General features: G+C 42.6%; 1 protein-coding gene across 1 annotated transcript; it reads left to right on the forward strand.

The window, feature by feature from the left end:
- Positions 1-1,326: 1,326 nt before the first annotated feature.
- Positions 1,327-18,484, forward strand: RAB9B (RAB9B, member RAS oncogene family). Its single transcript, XM_036739846.1, has 2 exons — positions 1,327-1,642; positions 14,965-18,484. Exon 2 carries the CDS (start codon positions 15,007-15,009, stop codon positions 15,610-15,612), a length of 606 nt encoding a protein of 201 aa, XP_036595741.1. The 5' UTR covers positions 1,327-1,642; positions 14,965-15,006; the 3' UTR covers positions 15,613-18,484.
- Positions 18,485-26,435: the final 7,951 nt, after the last annotated feature.

Consider the following 26,435-nt stretch of genomic DNA (forward strand, 5'->3'; position numbering starts at 1 on the left):
TGACTGAACAAGATGCAATATAGTCTGGTGGCCAGAGAACCAGCCTTAGAGTTGGGAAGATAAGTTCAGGCCCTGACTCTGATACATACCAGTTGGGCAACCAAACACAAATTGCTGAATCTCTTGTTGGCACAGGTAATTATAGAAGACCCCGAGTTCCACATGAAATGCTTACATTCTGCATTATCAGAGAGAGTTTCCATGCCTGGAGTACTCTCCAGCAATGAAATCACAGGTTTGAACAACGACAACAAAGAAAAAGAAGATACAACAAAAAGGCAAATGGAATATTCAGTAAAGGCAAGCCAATAAGAAAAATAAAGGGTTGGAAAATAGTCCAAAGTAGAGACCCGAGGGAAGTTTAACAGCAGTTTTCCAGAAAATAAAGGATTATTACTCAGAGTAATGACTCTGTTTTCCACCTGAAGGGAGGACAGAAGTAGAAAAATGAGAAGAAACAAAACTACAGTACCGGGGATTTAGTTTAAATGACGCAGGGAAGATGGGAATAGCTTTAGCCATCATTTTGAGATGCTTTATGTAGCATTTGGTCAGGTGGGAAGATGGAGGAGGAAAGTGGATGACTTCTTGAGGACCTCCCCCCATTCCAGGCAGATGTCAGTTTTAAGGAAGGGAAGGGAGGGAGTGGTTGGGAAGAGCAACAGGAAAAGAAGGGCTGAGCCACCAGACACACTTGGAAAAATGAAATTCCCCAACAATGCGTCCCTGGGATTACGGATGACTGTTGGCTGATGCCCCTGCCATGTGTTAGTTCCAAGTGGTCAGGCCCAACCTACCACCTCCTCCAGGACCATGGACCGGGGCCAGTCATTGACCTGGCACTTTTTCCTTAGTGATTTTAAGGAATGAATAAGTGAGTGTTTGCTGGCTGAGGGTTCCCATTGGTAGAAGTGGAAGTAGGGAGGGGAGAGATGGGCTGCCCAGCTCCATGGAGGAGCTTGGAGGCCATGCCCCTGCTGCTGGCCATCTTCTAGACTGGGAATGATAGGGTGCTCAGTACATGAAGTAAAGAGTCATCAGTACAAAATGATGATCAATTCGCCCTTCCGTGAAGATTCTTCCCTCCCTGCCCCTATGTAGGCCTCAGTTTCCCCATCCTCAGGAAGAGAGAGTTGGACGAGATAATCATGAAAAACCCTGAGAGATCTTTGTGGCTCTCGACCCAGGGATCCTCTGGCAGGGTGGGGGGTGGGGGTGGGGGCCCCAGACCTCTAGCTGCTTCTAGAAGGTTGAGGGACAGACAGCTGGAGGATGGAAGAGGGGCGGGGGTGGGGGTGGGGTGAAGCAACGAGCCTCGGGGCGCGCATGCGCACGAGGGGGGTCCCCGGGGAGCCAGGGCGCGAGGCAGGGCGGCCCAGCCCCGCCTCCGTCCCCGTCCCGACCCCCCCCTTTCCCTCCCCCTCCCACTCCCCATCTCTCGGGCGCAAGCGCGGGCTCGAGACGCGGCGGGCGCGAGCAGCAGCTGTCAAGCGAACGAGGCGCAGAGAAGGAGGCGGAGGTGACGGCAGTGGTGAGGCGGCGGGGAGGTGACTGCGGTGACGGGGACCAGGAGAGCGAGCAGCACTGAGCCAGCCGGGCCCCGCAGTCCCCTCGGCGCCTCCGGCCCCTGGCCCTGCCCCTGGTAAGGTGCCTACCTGGCTGTGGGAAGGGCGAGCTGCCTGGGAGCCAGCGGCAGGCGGGGGCAAAGGGGAGGGGACGGGGGCGGGGGGCGCGCGACGGGGGCGGGCAGCGCAGGGTACGCATGCGCGCAGCCCAGGGCCCGGGGCGGGGGTGGAACGCCCGCCCCCGCTCTCCCTCCCGGGGGTCTAGCTGCCTGCCCCCCGGGCCCCTCCAGCCGCTCCCGGCTCTGTCCATTCTTCCCTGTTCTGTCGCCGACAGCGTAATGTCATCCATCCTTGCCCACCCACTGGCCCCTAGGAGAGACCTGGCGGCCTTAGGGCATTGCCCAATGCCAGTCTGCCGTGCCTTTAGTCTCCGAGGCCTTAGCTGGCAAAGAAGGAGGTCAGGGACCTTAGAAGCTAAAGGAGATGCCAGGCATTGTGGTGGCATAGAACATCGTGGGCGCGAACTGCCCTCCCAATCTAGGTGATGACTTCTGTTCTGGCAGCGCTGGCATTTAGGCTCTCAGCATGGGCACAGGGGCCAACTGTCAACATTGCAGAATGAGTTTGGTGTAACAGAGAGGTTTTGGTTTTCTCCAGAGCATCAGATGGTGTTGGATGCTGCTGCCTAAGGAGTGGGGGTGGGGGGAGGAAGACATTCTGGACTTTAAGAACAAGTTTCTTATCTCAGAAACGGCTATGCTCTTAGCCTAAGGGATCTCCAGTTGATGGCTGTTCCTTTTTTTTTCTTCTTTTTTGAGGTGATTGTAGCTGGAGATGAAAGAACACCGCTCCCCACTCACTAGTGCAGTGTTTTCCACTCAGTGTGATATATCCCAACAGTGAGCTAAGTGCTGTGTCACAGCAAGCTGGGCTTTCCCTGCTGCTGGGCTCCTCCTTGGCGCATACTGCCACCAGAGCCACTCTCTTCCATATATTCTAAGGACAGCCCTGCTTTCTTTTTCCTTTTTTCCCTCAACCAACACCTTTCCCTTCTTGTAGCTAGATATTAGAACCCCACTCAAGATTTGCCACAAGTAATCTATGGATTCCTAATTGGAGAGGCTCCTTCCTCTTACGACAACTCAGATATCATTTCCATTCTCCTGTCTGTTTCTCGGTCCTCTCTCCACGATCATAATAACATTTATAATTTTCAAAGGACTAATTCTTTTCTCCCTCTTAGACCTCTCCACTTCCCATTTTAATGAACGAGTATATAAATGCTGCAGTGTGAAAATTGCTGGGAAACACTGCTCTAGTGAATTCTTCATTCTGGGCACAACATCAGTCAGAGCACTGAATGAAATGGGTAAACGATTCCTAGATAATGTTTCTAAGTCTGCATCTTTAAGGAAAAGAAGGAAAGTTCAGGGCTTTCAGACTCCTGTCGAATCAAATTTTCTCTAGGACAGGCTACTATCAGAATTCTCTATCTGGGTACAAATACCATTCTTATTGTGGGGCCTAGACATAAGGGTTTTGTCTTATATGTTTGTGTTCTCATAGACTTCCTTTGACAACTTGTTGATAAGTTTGGACAGTTTCATTTAAATTTTTGCAACAAGTGTACCTTGGGAGAGGAAAAAAATGGTTTTATTTGCTTTTGTACTTGGTTAACTCTTCTCAAAGTACCCTAAAAGATCATCTCTCTCCTCTGCCAACTATGATTGTATGATAATGGAAGTACTACTACTTCAGGGAGAATTATGGTTTTGGTTTTGGTTGTTTGTGGGAAAGGACCAATGTTCATATCAGTTAAACCTTTTTCTGTGTTTCAGAATTAGAGAAAGAACACTGGACTAGGAGTCAGAAGACCTGAATTCTTGGGCAGAATCTGCCACTAACATCTTGGGCAAGTTACTTCTGTTTTCTGGGCCTCAGTTTCTTTCTATGTAACATGAGGAAGTTGGACTAGAAAATCTCTAAGGACCCTTTTAGTTTTAACAGTCTGTGATTCTATGACTTCCACAAATGGAACCCTCCCTGCTGATTTTTATTTGAAAAGTACTCTAGCACCAAAACTAAGAATAACTAAGGGGATATGTTAGCCTGACCAGACAAGCTGATTAGAGTTCAGGCTCAAATCATAGGCTACAGGAAATGATTACATGAGACCGACTTATAGTTACAGAATCAAGTGAGCTTTTATTGCACATATACACAGGAACAGGTGGGAATCAGGGGGGCTTTACTTAGGTGAGTACAATCACTGCAGACTCTGATACAGACAACCACAATAGCCACATAGATCATCTCAGTTCTGGGATACATGGAAGAGCATGTTGGGCCAAAAATATGAGGTGGCAGTTGGAACACCAGCCTTTTCATGAATGAACCCAAAGGCCCCCTCAGGGGCTGAAGGGAAAAGTACTAACACTGCTGGGTTTGGCTGGGGGGGGGGGGGGGGGGGGAGGGGACGAGGAATGACCCGAGCCTGTAATCCTGTTAGGGGCCTTATCACTATTTTAAGATGAAGTTTTCCTTAGCTTATACAAGTTCATTTGCAAAAATGGGAGGGGGGGGGCAGAAGCTTGAGAATCTGATTCCTGAGAAGCAGAAACTTAATCAGGAAAGCAACAATGAAGACACACAATACACTGGTATGTGGTAGAAGGTAGAGTCAATATAAGATTTAGACCTTTGGAACTGATTCACAGGCCAATAATACAACTGCTTTTCTCCATATCCGATCTCTTTGAAGGAATGTACTCAAGTCTTAATGACATATTGTCTTATTGGGAGAGGGCAGGGATGGATAAACTTGTGTTTTCTGTTGGCACGATGGTTGCCATTGATGTTTACCAGCCTGTACCAGTCATTACGACCCTTATTTACCTCGGGCAAGGAAGCTTGTCACCAGATCTATGGCTTTGGTGACTTATCCTAGTGGTGCAAAAAAAATGGATTCCACATGTAGAGACAAGTAATTTTCAATTTAAGTGGAATAGTGTCTCCCCGAGAAAAAGTTATCTACCCAAGGGGTTATGAGAGTAACTTCTATCAACAAGATATGATGGTAGGAAGAAAATATATAAAACTGGAAATTAAAAAATTTATTATTGGGATACAGTTTTCCACATACCATCCCTCTATTTCATAGTGGATTTCCATGCTAGGGGTATCTTAAAATTGTCCTTTTGTTAATAGTATGTCTCTTCTCATTTCAGTCAACTCTTACAAACATTTGTTTCTTCTGTATATACCAAGTTAGAAGGCTACACGTAAGATTATTATAGAACAATTAGGTGTATTTTTAAGGACTAGAGGAACTTACTGCAAGAGGGGAAGAAAGATATTTTTGTGGTGATATTGCTAGCATTTTAAAGAGTTTTGGTCTAGGAATTACAGACTGATCTTGCATAGTTTTGATGGGCCTAGTTTCTTTAATTCTGTCTTTGTAATGAGTAAAATTTGGTTCCTGAATTTCCAATTCATAATATAGGTCTTCATACTACTATCCAAGGGGTATACTAGTCAGGTGTGTGGTCAACCAGGTGGGGGCTGCCCCTCTCAAGGGAGGAAAACAGTAGGGTCATCAGAAAAGTCCTGCCACCACCTTCGTGAGGCCGCTTCTCCAATTCTTACCTCTGCTCCTATATAACCACCTGGGACTGATTCAATATTCGGATGTGTTATTCAGATCCATTATTATGGCTTCGGTGCTTCTTTCATGAGCACTTTAGTAAGCACCCTGTTGACAGTCTCCCCTTGATAGTTGGTTACAGATTCATTATCAAGCCCATCACATCAATAATAATTTCTAGCAAGAATTAGTCCTTATAATTTAGTAAGTCTTCTTATCAGGTTTCTGATCTGGCAAGTAATAGTAAGGGCAAAATAGAATCAGAATCAAATTGTAAGAAGCAACTATAGTCCCAATAATTTCTTCCCTACACAGCAAGTTCCACTGCTTACAGTCATCAAAAGAGACAGCACAGCCAACAGGCATGAGAGCCAATCAGCTCTCATGCCTGTACATTAAAATTGACAAATACTCAATTGGTTTGCAGCTATAACATTGCACGAACCCTTCAGTGGATCTTTCAGACGTATTAAGTTCCGGTTAAGTCTTTCCAAAGCTTCCAGCTCTTTTCTAAGTTTCCTTCTTTTCCAGTTCTCCTAACTTTCAAATATGGCATATTAGATAATCATAATACAATCTAAATCACACTTGACATCAATATAGGGCAAAATAATAACATGGGGTACACTAATGTTGAGTAAACAGAAGCACTTAAAATAGATTGAAACTACTAAAACAATAAGACCCTCCAACCACACACTCCCATGAGTCCATGTTGTAAAAGTTACAAAACGGTATATGTATTATCCACTCTACACTCAAGTTTCTAGGAAACAAAGCACAGAGATCATCCTTTTTCTCATTTGAGTACATCGTGTAGGCAGCTTCTTCTGGATAAGAAAATTACCCCAGATGACAACTCAAGTTTCACAGTTCAGTTTTTGTGTTGGTGCTGCTAGATGTTCTTAAACACTGCATAACTGCCCCAGTTTTACATTTTCATTGCAGTCAAGATATTGTCAGTTCTTGCAACCTGAGTTGTTTTGAAGAGGTCTTTTCTGTTCTCTGCTCTTATTGTGAGATCTTCAAAGGTGACCCAGCATACTTTATTTCTGGTTGTGGTCCTTCATAGCAGGCAAGACCTCCTTGACTTAGGAGTGCCTGTGACGGACTTTGGGATATATGGCTTCAAACGAAATAATGATTACAAAACTATTCTTCAATCAATGGAATGGAAAGAGCCAACAGTGATAGTTGATGTTGTTCATACAGTGCTTATAAGCAAAGTTTATAAAGAGCTTTATATACAATCCCATATTCAATACTAAAATACTCAGAAATAGATCACCCAGGGTATTCTTTTCATTTATTTATTTTCAATTTCACTTTTCTTAGTGTGCATAGGGTACCTTTCTTTTTACTTAGAATGGCCTTAACTTTTTCTCAGCTATATGCTGTTATAACTATATGCTTTTTCTTTTCCAGTTTTGTGTACTTCAAGTGCCTTTACTGACAAAATGTGTATTTCCAAACTAGACTTACATATACCCAAATCACTCATTAAAACTTCTACTGCAAGACTTAGGTTCCCTCTTCTACTTTGCTACTTCCAAATGATTTTGGCTAAAACTGCCATCTAAAGCCTAGGATTGTTACAACTTGTAACTTATAGGGTTTTGGTTTTCCCATTTTGAACTTCTTTTTCTGTTCCCCCCCCCAATTCAGATTAAAAAAGGCTCTTATAGCTGTCCTGTAAGAGAGAAAAAAGGGGGGCTTACTGTTTAGGAGCTGCCATAGTCATGGTAGAGTCATGAAAGCTTGTGGATTAGAAGACTTGGAGTCTCAACTCCAAGGGCTAGAGAGAGCAAAAAAGGTGAGAGGATAATTGACTTTTTTTATTCCTTTTTCAGAAAAGAAAATCATCCCTAGGATCTCACATACAGGTTTCTCTCAGGACATTCCAGGATAGAGGGGACTGTTAGCTTCCTAGAGTCTGCTCTGGACTACTGGGCCACATGGGGAAAGGGAAACAGTTTTTACTTTGGTGGAGGCAAGGTCGAACTGCCTACCTGGAGTCTAGGAAGACAGATGTGAGCTGCAGGTTACCAGAAAGGAAGTTGGCATAGTAGGGTAGAAATGTTGAAGTTTGGAGGCAATCAGGATGATAGAGTAAAAAGAACACTCCATTTGGGTTCAGAGGAGTTGGATTTGAACCTACTACCACCTACTACCTAGAAGACCCTGGGCAAGTAATTTAATTTCATATGTAAGACGCAGTGGAATGCTGACTGCCATGGACTTGGGCATGCTCCCAAGGCCTCATTACAGAGATAACCTCTGAGGTCTTTTCCAGCCCAAGATCTTTGGGGATCACCAACTGCCACAAAAGGAGACAAATTGTAGAGGCCAATGAGAAAAAAGGGAACCTATACTATTTTGGGTCAAGGCCCAAGTCTACAGTTATAAAAACCAATGAATATTCCAGATTCCTTTCCTAGAGAAGGTATTGGAGCTCCAAGGTGGTTTAAATGAACACAACCAGAGGAAAGAGTAGACATGATACCATAAAGCTCAAATTCTGAATTTTCTTGGTGCCTTATTCACAGGGATTAGATTTAATAATTTGATGTCTGAGGACTGCTCGTTTAATTGACATTTATACAAGAGGTACTTGCTTTCCAAACTACAACTTCCACATCCCAAACCTAGCATCCATAATTCTTTCTCAGTTTACACAAGGAAATATTGCATCGGTGAACATTCAGAAATAGAAAGTTGGGTCAAATCTACCCCAAACTAATTAAGCCATGACTGTAGACATCCCAAAATCCCATTATTTGCCTATGTTCTCTTTAATTGTTGACATTGTTCATAGAAATGCATAGATGTGTTTCTAATATACATTCCAAGAGTCTTATGAACTTTGGGGGTCTTTACTTAGTAATACCATGTCTTCATTGATTGTACCCAACAACTCACATTCTCCTAGGCCTTTCTTTGAAAAAAGGAATGTATGCTTATTAAGGGGATTATATTGGGGAGATTTTAGCCTAAAGACAAATATGCGAGTCATAGCTTATCAGAATAGGCATTAGCCCCATCAGATAAGAACTTTAGGGAACTTAGCTTTAATATCTTCCAATAGGAAATCACCCATCGTACTGGGACAGAGAAGATAAGGTCACAGAAGCGAGTTGCATAGGCATAAGTTCATGAAAGGGAATAAATATCTGGAGAGAGGATATTGGGAAGAGAATCAGAAGCTACAACCTGCAGTAAAGTCCATCAAGAACTAGCCAGAGAAGTAACAAATACCTTTTCCAGTAGTGTCCTGCTGGGGTGTTTTGGAAGGCCCAGGTGGAGAGAACAAGCCAGAGAGTCTGAGTTTTTTGGCCCTCAGAAGAGAGAAAGATCTCAGAGAAAGGAAGGGGGGAGGGTAGGTAGCAAATGCTGGCTGAGCACCCCTTCAAGCCAGGGACACAAAAAGAGGGGGCAAAAGACCCCCCACTCCTTCTCAGCCATCCCTGGTTTTAGGCGGCAACAGAAAAAGGGGTAGGGTAGCTCAGGAAAGAAGTCTGGGTGCAAAGGTCCAAATTATTCAATGTCTGCATCCCCACAATTGAACATTCCATGGTGGGTGAACCCAGAAACCCACCACAGAGAAAAATATGAAATTCAGTGCACACGCAATGTCATTGAAATCAATTTTACATTCCAAACATTGCTGAAATGTCCCCAATAGAATCATATGAAAGCCTGATTTCCTCCCCATTATAATTTGCATCAAATTCATAGTAAAAAAAAAATAGTGACTGTAATGAATTCTTCCAAACTCTTCCTTTACTGGAAAGCAGGATTCAGATTCTTCACACAAATTCACAGGTGTCTGCATAATCCTTCACAATTAATCTTATGCTGAATTTATCCCCCAGTGATAAGGCAGCTATTTATAATCCACAATTTAATAAACTTTAAATGACTAATTCAAAGAACCTGACTCCAGAGTTATCTGAAATTCTTTTCACTGACAACCACTGTCCTCTCTACTCCTACAGAGACAGACACACACACATACGTATATACCTGCATGTACACGGTCAGATGCCAAATTATTTTCCCAAGGTCTTTTGCACTAGGTAGCTTACTAAAAAAAAAACAGGGGCAGCTAATTGGGGCAGTTGATAGAGCACTGGCCCTTGAGTCAGGAGGACCTGAGTTCAAATGTGGCCTCTGACATTTATTAGCTGTGTGACCCTGGGCAGGTCACTTAACCCTGATTGCCTCCAAAAAAATAGTAAATTACAAACTAAATCAACTGCTACCACATTGGTGAACACATAATTAAACAGCAGACTCATACATGTATCTAGGTATACACATACCTACATATCACATGTATATATCAGATTTAACACAGAACCATAAATCCAGACTTCAAAGTTATCGATTGCTTAAAGGAAATTAAACTTTGACCAATATTCCCAAATATGTTCTTTGGATTTTCCCAGATTTGAATTTTCTTATCCCTATTCCCTCCCCAACCCACCCCTAACCCACAAACCCTTTTCAATCCAGTCAGAGGTGGAGAGAGAGGAAAGAGATCACTACCTTTTTTGTCTTCACCAACTATTCTGTTCATTCTTCTCTGGATATATCTTGCCTTCAGTTGCCTCCTCCATTCTCCTCCACATCTTCACAACTGACTGTTTTCTCAGACTGTAGTCTTTCCTTCTCAGCCATTGCTTTCTTCATTAGGAAAGAAATAAGCCTATCTACATCACCATTTGGGTTTGCTTTCATTTTAGTCATCCAGTCAAGAACAGGGAATTCCTTCTCCTTCCCTTTCACTTTCTTCTGCCCAGTCTCTCCTGCCATAACCCTAGTTCAAAAGTACAGTTCTTGCACCTGACTCCTAGTACCAATTTGTATTAGCCTGACCAGACAAGCTGATCAGTGGTAGGGTTCAAATCACAGGGGGCCCCACTGACTAAACCAGGCTGACTTACAGTTGCAGAGTGATTTGAGATTTTTTTTGCAAGGATACACAGGAACAGGTAGCAATCAGCTTCCTGAATCTGGCAGAAATGGCAGGACTCTTACAGGCTGGGAACGTCAGACAGCAGTCAGGACACCAACTCTTCCCTGAATGAACCCAAAGTTCTCTCCCTAGGGCAGAGGTTTTTATATCCCCCCAGAGGTGGGGGTGGAGTACTGACATAGCTGGGATTTGTCACTGATGCTTGTTCCTACAAGGTGGAGGAGGCCAGCCTCTGCCAGTGACCCATGAGAAACTTTATCACTGTTCTAGGATGTAATCCTCCCTCACTCAGCCTCGTATACTTGTTGTTCAGTCCTGTCCTACTCTCCATGACTCCGTGGACCATAATGTCCATGGGGTTTTCTTGGCAAAGTTCCCGGTGTGGTTTGCCATTTCTTTCTCCAATGGATTAGGGGAAACAGAGATTAAGTGACTTGCCCATGGTCACACAGCTAGCAAGTGTCTGAGGCCAGATTTGAACTTAGGTCTTCCTGACTCCAGGCCTAGCACTCTATCCACTGAGCCATCTAATTGCCCCAGCCTTGTATAAGGCATCTACAAAAATTGAGGAAGCCTGAACTGGTGAATCTGATTACTGAAAAACAGAAACTTAATCAGAAAAACAAAACTTAAGACTTGTGGCATATACCTACTGCATAAAGGCTAGATCGAGTTGGTACAGATTTAAGGGGTTTTGAGTTGTTTTATCTGCTACTAATACAATTGTTATCCTTCAGAAACATGAATAAAAATATTGTCAACTTCATGTTGCAGAAGCCATCCATAGAATATATTCAGATATAATCATGAGGGTATATGGTAATACTTATGTTGTAAATGATCTCTGAAAAAGTCTTCACCCCATTTATTAATGCCTCCTCTCAGTAATAATCATCATCCTCGTCATCGTCATAATCACCCTCTCAAAGTGCAGTCCATGATTACATCGCCATCATCATCATCAACGCTTCCTATGAGGTATCAGCCTGGTGGAGTGGAAGGAGCTCTGACTCTGGAGTCACACCCTGCCTCTGCCTTTGGTGATTACTACCTCCGAGACTTTGGGCTCATCACTATAAAATTACACTTACCTCTCTAAGAGAGTTAGACTAGATAACCTCAGAGGTCCTTTGGAGCTCTAAATCTATGCTTCTCAGTTTCTATAGCAGTCTAGATTTCAGTTTACAAAGCCGTTTCGCATACATGGAGGCCATGTAGTAAAGGAAATAGGAGGCAGAAAATCTGGATACAAATCCGACCTCTAATACTTACTAGCTGAGTATGGGCAAGTCAGTATCCTTCTCTGAGCCTCCGTGTTCTCAATGGGGATGATGCTACCTCTAGTTCTTACCTCACAGGGATGTTGTGAGGCTCAAATGAGAATCATAAGATATGAGGTGGATGGGCCTTCAGAGGCCACACTTGAAAAAGAATCCCCAACAAGTGGCCATCCAGTTTTCAGAGGGAATCTACTACTTCCCCAGACAGCCCATTTCATCTTTAGATAGTTCAAATTGTTAGGAAGTTTTTCCTTATGTCAAACCTAAAAGCTATAATATTCTACACACACACACACACACACACACACACACACACACACACACATACATATATACACATATACACACACAAAAGTGTCTCTTCTTCTCCAGGTTAAATATCCTCAGTTCTTTCAACTTATCTTCATGTGACATAAACTTAAAGCTCTCCTCTCCTTTCACCTTGTCAAAGTCCTTCCTAAAATGTAGTATCTAGAACTGAAGACAATTCCCCATATGGTCCAACCAGGGCAGAGTATAGAGGGACCATCACCTCCCTAGTCCTGCATAGTATACTTGTCTTCATGAAGCCCAAGATTGCATTTGGTTTTTCTTTCTTCCTTCCTTCCTTCCTTCCTTCCTTCCTTCTTTCTTTCCTTCTTTTCTTCTTTCTTTCTTTCTTGGCAATACAATAGTTTGTTTGAAAACTATCTGAGGATTTTAATGGATTACAGGTTCAATATGCATCTAGAAGGTGATATTTAGATTTCTGAGCCAAAGAATAGAAGTTGTCGCTGCAAAGGAACTATGATGTATAAGTATCTAATTGTCTCAGACAATTAGTGAAATTTAGTGAAATTGCTGTTAATGAAAAGGTACAGGTTAAAAATCATTTGTGGATTTCACAAAGCAGTCAAGTACAAATAATCGCAGTCTGCTTTCCCGTGCGGTCCGTCCCACTCTTCTACTCTAATCATAGCTCTCTGGTAGTTTGGTTTCCATAGTCACTCCATTGGCCCTTCATTCTATTGAGCTTATCCACAGCCAGGAAAATTACCCTTAATGAATTTGATAATATGATTGCCAGTCTGCTCAGAGTGTGACTGAGTTCATTTCCCACATGCCATTGATGGCTATCATACTATGTCAAGAGTCCTGCTTCCGAAAATTGTCTTTCAGATCCACGCAACGAACAAGAAAGTATGTTAACAGCTATTCTACCACCATTTAAAGACACATTTATCAAATTGAGCTGGTTTCAAGAGCTTCAAATTGCAAATAAAAGATTGCATAAAATGGGTTTTTGTAATTATGAGGGTGCTTGAGAAATCTATAGTGTCACTATGGCTTCGAGTCGTAACTCTCATATATATGGTCTGTGTGACTGTTGGCAAGTCACTGAAATTCTCAGTGCCCCAGATGACTTCAGAGACAAATTGTTGAACTAAATTAATGGAGGGAGTTTTCACAACAGGGAGTTCCTCACACCGATGACATTATACTTCCCCACCCCAAAAGGGGCTGTGCTTAGTGACTAAGCAATTAATATCACTATTGATGACTTAATCCATTATTTTTAGTTGTATTACCTGGCATTTATAATATTAAACTATTAAACAGTTTGGTGGAAAAGGTGCTTTATATTCCAACAGTGTAAGCTGTGACACCCATTTGCTAATTGATTTTCTGTTTAGACTTCTATCACCCGTCTAATCATTTGTCGAAGAGTTTATTTTCTTCATTACTGTGGATGGTGAGAGAGGCAGAGTGGCATTGTGGTTAGAGAGCAGGCTTGGAAGATAAGAAGACCTTGGGTTCTAGTCTTACCTCTGACACTGGCTATGTGACCCTGTGCAAGTCACTCAACCTCTCGGGGCTCTAAGACCATAAGTTGCAAGGAAGTTGCTGGCCTGCATTGGTAGAGGGAATTCTCTCTTCTGGAAGTTCCCTATATCAATAAAATCATTGATCCAGTCCCTCACCTAGTTGTGAACATTAGCTGGTATGACAGTCTGGGGCAGATTAGCCTTTTTTCTGGGGCAACTGCCCTGTTGTGAAAATAGGGCTTTTAGTAGAAAAAAATAGAAGGAAGCCTAGGCCTAGTGTAGACGTTCCCTGTACTTTAGGCCCCTCTGTGCATTCCCTTTACTAAATATCTTCTACTGGCTTTGCTTTGTTTTATTATCAAAGGCCATTTTCTTTAAGGTTATCATACTAAGAAGACAAATTAAATGCATTCTGTTTGGGACAAGTTAAGGTTCTTATGGCTTGAATTTTTTTCTTAGAGTGTTAATTGTGCATATTAAATATGTGCTGTGGATTTAAGTTGAATTTGTTACTTTTTTCTTTTCTTGGTGTATTTTACTATAGATTTTTGAAATTCAGTTTCCTAAGTTTGTTTGTTTTTTTTAGTGGGGGTTGGGGAAAGAAAAAGACTAAAATCATGGAAAGTGAATCAGGTGGGTAGATACCTTTGTAGAAGCATTTGTATGAATCAGACACACACACACACACACACACACACAATTTGTTATTTCTAATGTTTAGTCACTACACATACATATCAAAGAGTTTTGGATGGAGGGAGAAGGCTTCTTAGTGTCTCTTACTAAGCTTGCAATGTATATGCTTCTGGAAGCATTCTGGCAAGGGCACCAGTGGCTCCAGGCCCATCTCTCTTTTTTCTCTTGCTATCATAATATTCCCTTTAACTTCGTCATTCTTACAGATTCATTTAGCTCCCACAATGACCTAATCACTATATGTAATTTGTGTAAGATACCTTCTAGGTATTCCATATGGAGATAAGCTGCTATGGACTCTCCCCAAAACTAGTAAGAAATTCCTTTTTTTCTGTCTCTATAATGCCATCAGAATGTTTCAGAAAAGTCAAGATCACAGTAGATCCCTCACTGATAGGCAAGTCCCACAGGACTAGAAATTCTTTGACAAACTTGACGTTGTTCCCCTTTCTACTTTCAGAACTAGCCCAGGGGTTGCAGGACTAGAGGTCTGCTTCAGTATGGGCCCCTTTCCCTCAGCTACCTTGGAATCTCTCAGTAGCAGATCTCAAACCCCAAATCAGTTACAGAAGTAACCTTCACTGCTTGTGCTTTCCCAGTGTTGGGCCAAAACAGAAACTCTGTACCATTAGTTAGGGTGAAATACTATTTTGTTAACAGATTTGGCCTTGAATATGCAATACTTTGTCAGAGATTGTAGCGGCATTAGACAATAGAAAAGCAAATTCTCTTTTTTCGCACATCATGAAGATTGTGTTCTTTTTGCTATGTACTGTTAGGAGACCCAAGTTAGTTGCGGAAATGATACTATTTCAAAGGCTCTGTGATATCACCAACATGGGTATTCCCTGTAGTGCAGATCACAACCAATATATACCTGCCCATTCTGTGAAACCTTTGTCCAATCTGTCAATTAATGCAGAGGAATTCACTATTGAATGGCTTATAGTTTGCTTGGGTCTAACTATTTTCCCTCCTATTTTTCTCTTATTTTTAGATTGTCTTGGTCACAAGCCCATACCCACCTGCTGCCACTACAATGAGTGGGAAGTCCCTGCTCTTAAAGGTCATTCTCCTAGGGGATGGTGGCGTCGGAAAAAGCTCCCTCATGAACCGTTATGTAACCAACAAATTCGACTCTCAGGCTTTCCACACTATAGGTGTGGAATTCCTAAACCGAGATTTAGAAGTCGATGGTCGCTTTGTCACCCTCCAGATCTGGGACACTGCAGGTCAGGAACGTTTCAAGAGTCTCCGAACACCATTCTACAGAGGAGCGGACTGCTGCCTCTTGACCTTTAGTGTGGATGACAGGCAGAGCTTTGAAAATCTCAGCAACTGGCAGAAAGAGTTCATCTATTATGCAGACGTGAAAGACCCTGATCACTTCCCCTTTGTAGTCCTAGGGAACAAGGTAGACAAAGTTGAAAGGCAAGTGACCACTGAAGAGGCACAGGCCTGGTGTTTGGAGCATGGGGATTACCCCTACCTGGAAACGAGTGCCAAAGATGACACCAATGTCACAGTGGCCTTTGAAGAAGCAGTGAGGCAGGTTCTGGCAGTGGAGGAGCAGCTGGAGCATTGCTTGCTAGGCCATACCGTTGACCTAAACAGCAGCTCCAAAGCTGGATCTTCATGCTGTTAAGGCAACAGCTTCTAGAAGAGTATACCCCAACATTGATTTGTCAATAGTGTAAGCAGAGATGATTTCTAGGCGCATCCAAGAGTGTCCAGAAAAGGGTAGTTAGATGTTACTGTTGACTGTCAATCAGAGCCTTTCAAATTGAAGTTGGGAGTTGAGAAGAAAAAGCTTTATGGGGAGCAAGCCAAATGTATTTGTGTGTGATTTCTGCTATTTTCCCCTCCCTGCATATATCAACCAGGGCCTTCAAGGAAGATTTAGGTCTTGAGTGAATTAAATAGTTTCACATTTGCAGTATTAACCCAGAACCCGCTGTGAAAATGAGGCTTTCAGCAACATGGAGTTGGAGAGCTACAGCTATCACTGAAGGTGTTTCCACTAGTGAACTGAAAAGGGTTTCCAGCAAACTTTTTGAAAAGTAGTTCCTTACATTTCTGCCAAAGGAAAGATATGAGTCTTGAGCTGTGTTTCAACAAAAGCAGTGATGCTTCATGAAGTTGGCATGCCTGGGAATGCAGATTTGTAACAATGTATGTTGCCTTGTTGAAACCCTTCTATATATTTTTCTCCTGCTCTGAGCCTTTCAAAGAATACCACCTCAATGCAAGACAGACTCATGCCACTGGGAACTGTATACTCCTTTTATTTGAAATGAATAGATCCTGTTTAAATATTCCAACCTTCTTTGGAGAGAAATGGTTGATCTGCCTTTACTTTGTACCCTCACTGCATAGAGATGTTGCTTCTATGTCAGCCTTTCATTAACTGAAGAGTTCTGCCTGATCTTCCTAACAACACATGTCTTTAGTCATGATTTGCTGCATTGGACTCAGGTGGTCCTTTCAGCCACCAGGATGAACTCATCAGGAAGGCCATTAGAAAGAAAGTAGATGATAATGAGTCTCCCTCCCAAAGTTCTTTAACTGCAAGTATTTGAAGATCTTTCCACGTAGAAGAGGAAACTTACTTGTCCTTCTGCTCCAAGAGGCAAAACTATAACCAAAGGGTGAAAGTTACAAGAAGCAGAAAAACTTTTTTGATATGGGAGCTATCTACCAGTGGACTGGACTGCCTTGAGAGGGCCTTGTCACATCGAGGCATTCAAGCAGAGGCTGAGTAACAACCTATCAGAGATGCTATAGAAGGGATTCCTGTACTAAGGGAGAGGTTGAACACCATCACCTCTCAGCTCTCTTCCAACTCAAAATCCTGAGTGTATAATGTATGTTTCAGTGCCATGTAATTACAGGTTTGTCATGGGCTGGCAGCTCAGGCCCAGGAGGGCAATGTGCTCATGTCTTAGTCTGCTTTGGTCTTAAAATGCTGCCTTGAAGTGGCTTGTCTTTAACAGCACCTGGTCAGTTAATTCTTTTTGCTTTTGGACAATGGCAGGGGAAAGTCTGGAACTCTAAGTAATCTTAACGTATTTTAATGTAAGCGTTGTGAAGAGAAGATACATAAGTACAACAGGGCTTGGCCATTTTTGGCCGAATGGCTCCTGGATCTAAATCACATTATTGAAATTTATAGTCCAGAACCTAGTTTTTATTGATTGATCCACTTGTCCTGGGTAGCTCTTATTCTATAGATCCATGCTCTCTTTGATAAATATCTAAACCAAAATGGTGAATTACTGATAGAAACTACCAGTAAAGGGATTTTTCCCCGAGGGCAACTTTTACAACAGTCCAGGCTCTCCTTTGTAGTAGCAGTCACATAAGTCTGCTTATGTCACCTATGCAGAGAGGCTTACCTGGCCTAAAAGGCCAAGACTTCCAAAAACATATGAAAATAGAATGAAATGACCACACCCAAATCTCCAGTTAAGATATAGATCTGGCCCCATCAGCCAGACTAGCCTTGATGTTGAATATCAGAACCACAATTGGCCCTCTCCCCTTCCCCCCAGCTCTTAAGTCTAAGCTCCTGTGCTAGCTTCACCCACAGCCACCAACACTGGTTTCCAAGTCATATGATCCAACTGCGGCCATCACATTAAGGCGGAAATTTTCAAGTTGCTGTAGTCAGAACTAGTCATTGTTAATGCTCATTTTTTAAAAGTGCATGGGACATGGGCCCCCTCTTTCTATTTGCATTCTGTTTATGATCACTTCTATTTGTAGATCTTAGGCCATTAGAAAGACCAACGTGGACTGACTCTTCAAAGGACTTGCTTTTGTTGTGGTGGCGTATGATTTGTTGACTAAAAATCACATAAATTTAATGTTCTTAGGCCTGCTTTCTACCCAAGACAGATGTTAATCATCTTGATGGATCAACTGAAGCCACATTTCTCTTCGCAGCCGCCACACTGACCTCCCTGCCAAGTCACTTCATGATCTCTTAACAAGGTACTTAATTGTGATTCAAGCAATGGCATTCTGATGTGTACCACCCACTGGGCTGCTTATGTGTAGTTGGCTAATGTAGAGAAAGGCTAATTTAAGCCCCAGAAACTGTGCAGAAAGGGCTAGTGATTGATGAGATACCCTGGAATATTTTAGTGTTGATGGTTTGGGGTTTTGGTTTGTTTTCTGTTTTGCTTTTAAGGAACACTAGATTTTTTTAAAATGACATTGCTCATTAGAACTATGTATAGTTTTTAATAGTCCATTAAAATGTCATACCAAATTTTTATTTAGTTCATTTTTCTGCATTAGAATAAAACTCCAGGGGCCTCAAAATTCAATTTGTGCCTGCCTTGGCCATCTCAATTTTGCCCTATGGCAATCCACACTCCCTGTTGCTGGTGCTGCTAAAAGTCTCAAGTGTGTTTCAGGTGTTTTGATTCAGCTATTAAAATTCATCTGTGTTCAAGTGAATGCGAGTAATCTTGTGTTTTTGTTACCTTTGGAATAAAGAAGACTGTAATAAACTTGGCCAAGCTCATTTTTTTGAGCAGCAGATAAGCCCGAGCAATGTCACCTTAACTCCAAAATCATAGATGAATGCTGATCTAATACACTCTCCTCATTTGACAGGAACAGAAACTGAAGCCCCAAGAGGTTACCCTCACTCCAAGCCCAAGGCCACACAGCCGGGATTGGAACCCAGGTCCTCCAACACCAAAGCCACTCTCTCCACTGAACCACACTAGAAAACTGCTGCTTATTGTTCAGCCCACAGAAAATAAAAACAAAAAGGGTTTGAGATAGGAGGATTTGAGGTCTATTTTATGGTATTTCCTAACGAATCAGTCAGCATGGACTGACAGCATGGTGTGGTGGAAAGAACACTGAGTAGAGGACCCAGTTTCAAATCCCAGCTCTACAACTTACTAGCTGTGTCATCTTGGACAAGTCACCTAACTTCTCTGGGCCTCAGTTTCCTCAATTGTAAAATGAGATGTTTAGACCAGATGGTCTCTGAGATCTATAATCTAGAAACCAAAGTCCTGCTTCTCCTGGTCTTTGTCATAATTTAAAATAAAATATTCACTCACTAAAAAATATAAATATACTATTAAATATAAACATTTTACCACCTTATTTTCTTAATGCCTAATAACTCACATTCTCATAGTGCTTTTCTCATGGCAACCCTGTGAAATAGAGCTAGGACCAATATTATTATCTCTACAGCTGGGGATGCCTCTCCAAGTGGTTAAATGACCCACCTACAGTCATACAGCCATTAAGGAACAGAACCAGGACCTGAATGTGGGTTTTCTGAAACCAGGTTCTATATTCTTGCTACCATCACTAACCTAGTACACATTGATGGTATTTTGGTTCATACTTTCTGATCAATTAGAAAAATAAAATAACCTAGGCAAGACAAAACAAAAAAAACTGTTCAAGTTGCCTTTGGATGCTGGAGTGGGAGTCAGGATCTGACTTTAAATCTTAGCACTGCCACTTCCTAGCTACGCAACCTTGGGTAAGTCAGGTCCCCTCTTGGGGCCCTATGTGTTCTCTAGAAAATGAGGGGTTAGACTAGATAACCTTTCCAAGGTTCTTTCCAGCTCTAAATGTATGATTCTGCAATTTTGTGTCTCTAAAGATATCTGCATCAGAACACATTGTGCTTGCTAGTGACTTGAAAAATCACATCCTATCTCCCTTTAGGACACAGATCCCAGCATGGTGGATAATTTAGCCACACTACATTCTTTCAATCAAAGTCTCTTATCTTCTTCCTGCCTCTCTTCTTTGTATTAAAATGTTGGACAATTGAAATCTCATGAAAGACCTGATTCTGCCACAAGAGCAATTTCCAATGTAATTATCCATGCAGTTGAGAATAGGGGTTAACTCTCTCGTTAGTAGTATCTAACAAATCAAGGGAGCTGAGGATTCCAAGAGGCAGAGGTGAGGAATGTTTAGATCAATCCCCATTTCTTAGATAAAAAGGTCAAAACACATTTTTAACAAGTCATAAAAAGTGTCTGCTCATTCCTCCTAATTGGATCCTAAATTTGGGTATCTGCTTTGAGAGTGTTTGTGGATAGCACAACTCCAGGGAACTTGGTGTCCGTTCTTTGTGCAGCTCTGACATGGAGAGTGACCTTGGCCTAGACAGACTTGTAATTTCAGTTTTTACTTCTGGTTAAAGCTTAAGGGGTGGGCAACCTGCGGCCTGGAGGCTACATGTGGCCCTCTTGGTCCTCAAGTGCAGCCCTCTGACTGAATCCAAACTTTACAGAACAAATCTCCTTAATAAAAAGATTTGTTCTATAAAACTTGGCCTCAGTCAAAAGGCAGCACCCGAGATAGCTTAGCCATCTTCTAGTGGTAAATGCACAGGCAGTGACAGAACCTAGAAGTGCCTTTCAACCCCTTGTGCTGCCTAATTTACAAAGGTCACTTGCACTTCCTCTGTTACTACTGTTCACCACTGACTGGGGCATCTCTGACCCTACCAGTACCTCCGCATTTCCTTTCTCCTTTCTGTTGACCAGCACTAATTGGCCCAGCCTTCAAGGTTTATTGCTAGCTGCTAACTACTTTGTCCGATTTGGAGGAGGCTGGTTTAGGGAAAGCCTGGGCTTCTTTGCAGCTGTATTCAGAGGTAATTCTGGGGGCCTGTAAGCTTTGGCTCTTCTGACTAGTATGATCTAGGGAGAGGTGTGTTTACTGCTCTCCTGGTCTGTGTGCTTGCTTGTGAGCAACCACAAGCACTCTTTTCAACCCTGGAATTGTGACCAGGGCCCCTGCTCGCTTGTGGCCACAAACTCTGCTGCGTTAGTGCTCCTCCTCACCCTGAGAATAAGACTCAGGACTATGACCCAGATCCAAGTATGAGCAATGCAACAGAGGCCTGCCCCTGGTTCTAGCAAGGGACTCTTATAAATCTCTTTCTGACCCATTATCCCTTACAGTCTGTGGGCTAAGGGGTCTGGAAACTGCCACTGCTACAGTTGCCCGGAGGCCTATTCCTGGTTTTCTGGGGCCCATCCTGCACTGGACTGTGTTCCTTTCTCATTCTGGTCCAACAGACTTTTCCAGCCAACCTTATAAGTTGTCTTGGGCTGGAAAATTGTTTCACACTGTCTTTTTGTGGGTTCTGCTGCTCCAGAATTTGTGGAGAGTCATTATTTAAAGGTATTTGGGGGGAGAGCTCCGGCAAGTCCTGCCTTTACACTGCCATCTTGGCTCCACCCAGTTTCTTTGTCAGATCAGAGATTTCCTTCCACCTTCTCCTTGGGATCTCACGTAAATCAGTATAAACAAGGATAAAGGCAGAGATTTTATCTTGAACAAGCCAAAGGATTTGGGTAGTTAGCTGAGTGACTACAACTGCACCCCTGCTCTGTTTGGGATAGCAGAAAGGACGGTGCATTTGGAGTCAGCAAGAATCTGGGTGTGAGTACCAGCATAGTCACTGATTCTCTGTGAGACTCTGAGAAAGTCACTCCATCTCTTGGGGTATCTGTTTCCTTCTCTGCAAGATGAAGAAATTGGACTAATGGTCACGAAGGTTCCTTCCAGCTTGAAATCTGTGATCACTCAAGGCTGTGGAAATCTTCTTGGGCAATTTCCTCCTTGCCTGTGGAAAGTTCCTTGGTTTATTTGGAAAATGATGTGAGGACAAATCATTAGAAGCTGATGGATAAAGGGGGGGCCTAATGTTGAAACAGCAAAACCCCCAAACTCTCACCTTACTTAGCAGTTGCCCTTTGTGAAATCTTTCTGTGGAGTTTTCAGAAATAGGCCTTCTCACCAAAAAGCAAAAGCCAGTTTAAGCCTAGTCCTTCCTAAAGGTGGGTCACATGAAATCAATAATCTTTCTTCAGTCCTGTGTCTTTTTTTGTTTCCCAAGGCAGAGTGGAGTGCCAAGTCCCTAACCTGGATAGCAGGGGAGTGGGCAGCTGAGGAAGCCCCCTTGCTTTTATTAGGAGAGGGTTAAGGACAGTGACTTCACTGGAATAGATGACTCCCAGGTGTGAAAACTCCCTCTTCCAAGGCAAGTTGCCACCTTCTTCACAACTTAGAGTCTTAGTTGGCTAGGGCAATGGGAGGTTAAATGAGTTGACCAGGATAGTCTCAGAAGCAGGGCTGGAAACCATATCTTCCTTGTTTTAGGTTCAGCTCTACCCATTACACTTCACTGTCTCTTTTTATTAAGATCATCGGGGTAATTCATCAGGTTTCATAGTTGACCAGAATAATGGGGATTAGTGCCTGAGCTTTCTTCCCCTTTGTTGAAAAGCCACCTGTACTTACTGCAGAACATTTCCTAATAATGATAGCTGACATTTATGTGACACTTTAAGATTTGCAGAGCACTTTACATATATTATCTCATCTGAGCCTGACAACAACATTGTGAGGTTGGTGCTATTATCCCGCCTCCCCCCCCATTTTACAGATAAGGAAACTGAGAATGAGAGAGGATCAATGACTCATCTAGAGTCACATAGCTTAGTGTCTGAGGCAAGTTTTGAACTCAGGTGTTCCTGATTACTACTCCAACACACTAACTATACACCAGAAGAGGCAAGCACAGACCTCACGGGCCGAGTACCTCTCACAGCACTCCCAAGTGAGGCCTGAACCAGATCCAAATGGAATTGGGAAACATTTAACCAAATAAGTAAAAATGCAATCAAACATAGATAATATTACATTTGAAAACTAAATTAGTATGTGGGCCACAGGGAACCTTATGTACATCTAGTCTCCTCCCTTTCTATTGGAGATACTCTGCCTCTCCATTCTGACTGCCTCCAGCAAAAAAAAAAAAAAAAAAAAAAAACTAATTGCATTTGCTGCAGGAAAGACTTGCTCCGTTTCACAGTATTGTTAGGTTTGTTAGCTGAATTGTTGGATTTCATAATCTATGCCAGAGGATGGGTGCTCACTAAGGTTTTCTTGGACCAAGCCAGAGGCTTGGCTTTTCTCACATTCTGATCTCTCTGCCCCCTCCTCCTTGAGGGTACAGAGGTGATAAGGATAGGGGCTAGCAACATTTGCTATTCTTCTGGAGATCCTTACAGAAACTGCAGAGGAATGGCATGATTGGGGGGAGGGGTCATGATCTCCCAGGAAGAACAAGCTTTTCCCTGGCTCAAGATATGGGTGATTTCAAGCCCTTGGATGCATAGCAGCTGCCGCGTTCTCTTTGTGTATTTTCTAAAATGGCTTTGTCTGTTCAAAGGCCACCTGCACAATGAAAATGCAGGCAGATGACTGTTTAAGTGGTGCTTTTCTGATAGCTGGATATGTGTGTGTGTGTATGTGTGTGTGTGTGTGTATGTGTGTGTGTATGTTTCAGCAATGCTACAGCCTTTCAGCTTTGTGAATTATAGGCACTTATGTGCATAATAAGCCTTGCTGCAGAGCTTCTGATTTTTAACCAGACTCACAGCTTTATATTCTTTTTTTTAATCGACAAAAAGCATTTGGGCAGCACTACTCTAATGAAAGGAAATAGCACTTAATTCAACATTGACTTTATTGATTAAAATAAAAAAATGGAATCTTGGCTACAGGGTACATCTATGGGGAGGCAAGAAGCAGGTTCTATCTTTTGTCTTTGCCACAGGCTGCCTCTACCTTAGAAATGGCTTATTTAACCCCTGATCCAGTGAATTACTCAACAGAGATTCTTGTATTTGATTGGAAAGTGGTAACAGTTTTTGAAACTTTTCCCATCCTTTCCTGGTTAGAAGCCCCATGGTCACCCATTCTTGAAAAACCTAGGAAGAAAATGAGTCACTATAGGGCCATCTTAGAGTATTATCAGGAACAAGGAAGACTCAGGGGTGGAATTCAACAAAGGAGAAATGGGATATTTTCTGTTTGCATCTTAAACACTTGGGCACAAACAAGCTTATTTGTGTTGCTTTTCTGTGCTTATTTGGGGTGGATTAAAGAACTGGGAGTCTGCGTGGTGACGAGATAGATAATGCAGGGGGGAGAGGAAAAAATCAATCCATTAGTTGTTTTATGGAAATGATGTCATACAACCAGTTTGATGTTGCTGGCTTAAATTGAGGTTTCTAGAGTTGTGTAGACACAGCCCAAGTGGTGGGGACTCTAAAGCTCTCACCCACAAGGGGGAAATGAGAGACCACAGAGTGGCTCAACACTTGACTGATCTCCAAATAGAAAAGCAGACATTTCAGTCTCTTGCTTCCTGAGAGATTTTCCCTAATGCTCCAGATCTAATGCAACATATTTCATTTATTTTGAGTACAATGCTTAATAGAGTTCAACCTCATTTTTATTTTCCTCCATCATGGAGAACTACCATGAAATAATAGAAAAGGCACTGGGGAGGAACTTTATGAGGCCTGTGATCTAACCCAGGCTCTGTCATTGGCTTACTGTGTGACCTTGAATGAGTCTTTTGCTTCCCCTGGAATTCATTTTCCTCCTCTGTAAAAAGATGGATTGGATTTAGGAGTTCTCCAAGGTTCTCCAGTTCCGAGTCTGGGACTATTTCAGCTTCATTTACAGATGTGCTCCATGGTTCAGAGTAGAAACATATTTGTGACATGTAAATGTCCTGAAGATCTTTGAGTCATCACAACACAGGATCTTGTGTGTGACAGGTCAAAGGGATGTGATGGGTCATAGAATGTAACACAAGCAAACTTTTGAGAAAATGTGAGGTTCTCAGAGGCAACTGACAAAAGGAGAAGACATATCCAGGTAGGAGGGTAGGGAAAGAAGTGGTTCCAAAAAGGAAAGGAGATGGGAGAAATGAAAAGAGTCCATAACAATAGCTTACAAGTGTAGGCTTCTGTTGCTTTGTTCCTTTGTTCTAGCCTTTGATGTAGATAGGGCAGCATAAGTATATGGAGAGGGCGTGATGAGGAGGAGCCTGGTCCAGGTGACTCTCATCTGGGAGCCTTTACACAGGCTGTCCCAGTGCCTGGAATGTACTCCTCCTCACCTCTACCTCTTAGAGTACCTTCAAGGTTCCACTCATATGCCACCTCCTATGAAAGGCCTTTCCTGATTTCCTCTCTACAACAATTCTTTTGTATTTATTCCACATATTCTTTATGTATGTCATATGTTGGGCAGCTGGGTGGCACAGTGAATAGAGTTGCCAGGCCTGGAAGCAGGAAGACCTGAGTTCAAATCTGGCCTCAGACACTTCCTAGCTGTGTGACCTTGGGCAAGTCACTTCCCCCTGTTGGCCTCAGTTTCCTCACCTGTAAAATAGGGATAATAAGACCACCTACCTCCTAGGGTTGTTGTGAGCATCAGATGAGTTAATAATTGCAAAGTGCTTAAAAGAGCACCTGCCACATGGCTAGTGTTATATAAATGCCAGCTATATACCCTCCCTATTGTCCCTATCAAAGAAAGGGAGGTAATCCTTGACATTGCTGGAGCAAGGCAACGTTATCTCTGGTGTAGGCAAAAGCTATTAAACCTGCTGTTGGATTAAGACCTATTTCTTTTTCTTGCCAGCCCCAAGTCCCCTTTTTATCAAGCATTTAAGAAAGTACATTTGGGAGGGCAGGTTAAAACTTCGAAGATAAATGACTACTGTGAAAATATGTTTAATAGGAATGTATATGTGGAACCTATACCAGATTGCAGGCTGTCTTGGGGAGGGGAGGGAGAGAAGTGAATGTTTAAAACTAAAAATAAATAAACTTTTAAAAAAACTTACTCATAATGTAAGAAGAGTTAAATGCTACAAGGAATAGCTTTTTTTTCCCTGACATACATTGTTCTGGACTCCTCTGGCTCAGAGATACTTGGCAATTGATTATGGGAATTGCCAGTTAATTGATGCTTGGGTAGTGGTTCCTTGCCTTGTTCATTAGTTTGAGCTCACTGGCACAAAACCAAGGCTGCCAATGGTCGTTTTTTCGACTGAGATGGATGGTTTACAAGTGCCGGACTAGCTGAGCTTAGAGTCTCTGTGAAGGATGGCTTTCGTACTGTCTTCTTGGAGCATTCTCTCACTATGGTGAAGACTGGAGTAAACCTTGATTGATAAGTGGAAAGAATCAGTGGTACCTTTTCCCTTATTAGATCTTGATTCTCTTATCTGGAAAATAGGATGAGTTGCTGAATCTTATCACTTGGCCTAAGTAATATTCCCCCCCTCCCTTTTTTTATTCCTCCTAGCATGAACTAAAATCATTCATTTGAATTGACTCTAACAACATTCAAACATTGGTTGGGTTTCCTGATTATTCAAATCTAATTCACCTATTCCAAAGACTCAGGGTTAAAGGTTTGGTGGGAGGGTTCTACAGTGCCAGGCACTGTGCCAAATGCCAGGGGTTCGATTAGAGGCTCTCAGGGACCTCCCAATTGAATGGGAAAGATAATAGACAAACAGCTATGGAGAACCAAGATGTAGAAAGGAAAACTGGGGGATAATCGATGGAAGGAAGGCACCAGCATTCAGGG

The sequence above is a fragment of the Trichosurus vulpecula genome, chromosome X (genome assembly GCF_011100635.1).
Source record: "Trichosurus vulpecula isolate mTriVul1 chromosome X, mTriVul1.pri, whole genome shotgun sequence".
NCBI lineage: Eukaryota > Metazoa > Chordata > Mammalia > Diprotodontia > Phalangeridae > Trichosurus > Trichosurus vulpecula.